Source organism: Monodelphis domestica, chromosome 8 (assembly GCF_027887165.1).
Source record: "Monodelphis domestica isolate mMonDom1 chromosome 8, mMonDom1.pri, whole genome shotgun sequence".
Taxonomy (NCBI): Eukaryota; Metazoa; Chordata; class Mammalia; order Didelphimorphia; family Didelphidae; genus Monodelphis; species Monodelphis domestica.
This window is the reverse complement of record NC_077234.1, coordinates 150,611,508-150,615,534: the sequence shown is the minus strand read 5'-3', so window position 1 is coordinate 150,615,534 and position 4,027 is coordinate 150,611,508. Positions and strand designations below refer to the sequence as shown.

Here is a 4,027-nt window from a genome sequence, read left to right as displayed (position 1 = left end):
ACTTGGAAACAATCTTTATAAACTGCTTTCTCAGTTCTCTAATATTTCTTTCTCTTGTTAAGTCAATGTTCCTCCTAGTTCTATAAGTTTGTCCATGAACTGAGAAGAATTTTCTCCTATCACTTGCTTGAGCTTTTCAAATTTTGTCCAGGTACCAGGTCTATTGGAATAAGCTCTGATTGCATTAAGAATTGACTCCCAGCCATGAGCTCTTTTCACCCAGCATGCACTTGCCTCCTCCCTGCCTCCAGGTGAGGTGCGGCACCACCTCCTCTCTCTTAAAGGTTTAAACTTGCCACTTCAAAGTTCGCCATGGATGATGATATTGCTGTGCTCGTTGTTGACAATGGATCTGGTATGTGCAAAGCTGACTTTGCAGGAGATGATGCCCCTCGGGCTGTCTTCCCTTCCATTGTGGGGCTCCCCAGACATCAGGGTGTGATGGTGGGTATGGGCCAGAAAGACAGCTATGTGGGGGATAAGGCACAGAGCAAGATTGGTATTCTGACCCTGAAGTACCCTATTGAACACAGTATTGTCACCAACTGGGATGACATGGAGAAGATCTGGCATCATACTTTCTACAATGAGCTCCATGTGGCCCCTGAAGAGCACCCTGTACTGCTCTCAGAAGCCCCCCTGAACCCCAAAGCTGACAGAGAAAAGATGACACAGATCATGTTTGAGACCTTCAACACCCCAGCTATGTACGTTGCCATCCAGGCTGTGCTGTCCCTGTATGCCTCTGGTCTTACCACTGGTATCATGATGGACTCCTGTGATGGTGTGACCCACACTGTGCCCATCTATGAAGGTTATGCCCTTCCCCATTCCATTCTCCGTCTGGATCTGGCTGGCCGTGATCTGATGGATTACCTCAAGAAGATCCTGACCCAGAGAGGGTATAGTTTCACCACCACAGCTGAGAGGAAAATCGTGCGTGACATCAAGGAGAAGCTGTGTTACATGGCCCTCGACTTTGAGCAGGAGATGGCCACTGCTGCCTCCAGCTCTTCTCTGGAGAAGAGCTATGAGCTCCCTTATGGTCAGGTTATCACCATTGGCAATGAGAGGTTCCTGTGCCCAGAGGCTCTCTTCCAGCCATCTTTCTTAGGCATGGAGTCCTGTGGAATCCACGAAACTACCTTCAACTCAATCATGAAGTGTGATGTTGACATCCGTAAGGATTTGTATGCCAATACCATATTGTCTGGTGGTACCACCATGTACCCAGGCATTGCTGACAGGATGCAGGAGATTACAGCCCTAGCCCCCAGCACAATGAAAATCAAGATCATTTCCCCACCTGAGCGCAAATACTCTGTCTGGATTGTAGGCTCCATGCTGGTCTCCCTCTCCACCTTCCAACAGATGTGGATCAGTAAGCAGGAGTATGATGAGTCTGGGCCTTCCATTGTCCACTGCAAATGCTTCTAAATGGACTGTTGATGTTTTTTTTCTTGGTTGTTTTTTTTTGTCAAAGGGTATGACATGATAATTGCCCCCCAAAAAGAGATGTGATTGGCATGGCTTTATTTGTTTTTTTTTGTTTTGTTTTGTTTTATTTTGTTTTTGTTTGTTTGTTTGTTTTTGGTACTTGACTCAGGATTTAAAAACTGGAATGGTGAAGGTAATGAACAGTCTAAAGTAATGCTGGAGGCAAACATCCCCAAAGTTCTACAGTGCGTCTTCAGGACTCTGATTCTACATTTTTTTTAATAAGTCATTCCAAATATTATATAATGCATTGTTACAGAGAGTTACTTGCCTCTATGAAGGCTGTCTTGCTCTATTTCCACAGGAGCAGAGCTACTTAACATAAATACAGATCAGAGGGAGGGGGTGGGGGTGGCAGTAGTATTGCTTTATGTGTAAATTATGTAATCCTTTAAAAAAAAAACTTTTTGTATCTTCCACCTTAATACTTGTTCCTTTTTTTTTAATTGTCAGCCATAACGAATGGCTCCCTAAATTCTCTCCCTGCCCCCAACATAGATGTGAATGAAGACTTTAACAGACTCCCTGGGAGTTAATGAGATTGGCGCCAGTACTTGGGGGAGGGGAGGAGCTTTATCTGTACACTGACTTAAGACCAGTTCAAATAAAAGTGCACACCTTAAAGAAAAAAAAAGAATTGACTCCCTAGCTTGGCACAATCTTGCATAATTTATTTCATCATTGACATACCAATGAGGATCATTCTCAGACCAGTGAACTGTGCCCTTCTCATTACTAAGCTCGATAACTTTATCCTTTTCCCTTTTAGTTAGTAACTCATCTAAAAGATATTCAAAATGAATCCAGGTTGGATCAAATTGCCTGCATATCTTCTCAAATTTGTTTGTTTGTTTGTTTGTTTGTTTTTTATTTTATCACAGCTAAAGGCTTCTTCTCAAAAGAAGGAATGCTGTGCTTAAATCCCTCCAAACCAAATGGTTTGTGGTGCCTAGTAGTTACTAAATTGTTCTTCTTAGGGTTAAGTGTAGGTACTTCTCTTAAATAGGCTAGGGTTAGTATCTCTTCCTTTTGGCTTTTAATTTGAGGTGCTTAGTGGGAGAATTAGAAACAGTAGGAGAGGCCTGATTAGTAGACTAAGCACAACTCATTCTGTTTGTAGATAGTTTCATTTTTATGCATTATTCTTTTAGTGCTTTGAGAGATACTATCTTCAAGTTGAGCAACTTTAGAGATTCATTTTGTTGCTTTATAGGTTCAGTCATTTGAGAGATACTATCTTCAAATTAGGAGATAGTTTCAGTTTGGTGGGCAATAGTGTTAGTCAATTTCGAGAAGAAATCCTCAAGATATGCAACTCTAGTCTTTCAGTTGTCTCTTTTTCTTAGTAAGAATTAAACAAAATACTTGATATAAATAGTACCCTTGTAACAATGAGTACAGAACAAATACTTCTATAAGTGATACTAACTGGAGACGATAAAAAAAAACTGTGAGATTTTAAATCTCAGTTAAAGTCCCAGCTATTGAGAGTTCTCTGAAGTAAAGAGGCATTACCTGCTTCACTATCCATACCATGATACTGAACAACATGGTTACACTCTCCTATCCTTTTCTAATATTGGAAAGGATAGAAGATCAATAGATTAATCAAACTCCTATGTGCATCAGCAGGCTATGAAGAGTTAAATTTTGGGGGTAGGAGTTTGAACAAAAGCCAGTGAGCAGTTTATTAAATGCAAAACATTTAGTTTATTATTTGGGAAATATGGATAGGAAATAAGAAGTAGTAAAGTAAAAATCATTTTATAATAGCTTTTAACTATACTCCAGATCCGAATCCTAACTAAATTTCTCTAAGTAAACTCTAAATCTATTTGCTTCAGGGGGCAAACAGTTACTGAAAAATAATATTGCTCCTTTTCCTCTTAAATATAAAAAGAGAAATTAATAAAAAGCTATCTTAACAGTGTACAAACAAGCAGCGATATGGCTGGGTAAAAGGGTACATATACTTTTAAATCCCTTTGTGCATAATTCCAAATTGCCCTCCAGAATGATTGGACCAATTCAAAACTCCACCAGCAATACATCAGTGTCCCAATTTTGCCACATCCCCTTCAACATTTATCACTTTCCTTTGCTGCTATATTGGCTAATCTGATAGGTGTAATGTGGTATCTCATCATTGTTTTAATTTTCATTTCTCTACTTAAGAGGGATTTAGAATGCTTCTTCATGAGCTTATTGATAGTTTTGATTTCATCATGTGAGAACAGCTTATTCATGTCCCTTGACAATTTGTTGTTTGGGGAAAGACTTGCTTTTTTTTTTTTTGTAAGTTTGGCTTAGTTTCTTATATATTTGGGAAATTGAACTTTTGTCTGAGTTTTTCTATAAAAAAGTCCTCCCAGCTTTCATTCTAATTTTGGTTGCATTGGTTTTGTTTGTACAAAACCTTTTTAATTTGATATAATCAAAATCATTCATTTTGCATTTTGTAATGTTCTCTATCTCTTGATTGGTCTTAAATTCCTTCCTTTACCACAGATCTGACAGTGATACTATTCTA

General features: G+C 39.1%; 1 protein-coding gene across 1 annotated transcript; it reads left to right on the top strand.

Moving 5' to 3' along the window:
- Positions 1-289: 289 nt before the first annotated feature.
- On the top strand, positions 290-1,480 carry LOC100020439 (actin, cytoplasmic 1-like). The gene has a single exon (XM_016424972.2). It carries the CDS (start codon positions 313-315, stop codon positions 1,435-1,437), a length of 1,125 nt encoding a protein of 374 aa, XP_016280458.2. The 5' UTR covers positions 290-312; the 3' UTR covers positions 1,438-1,480.
- Positions 1,481-4,027: the final 2,547 nt, after the last annotated feature.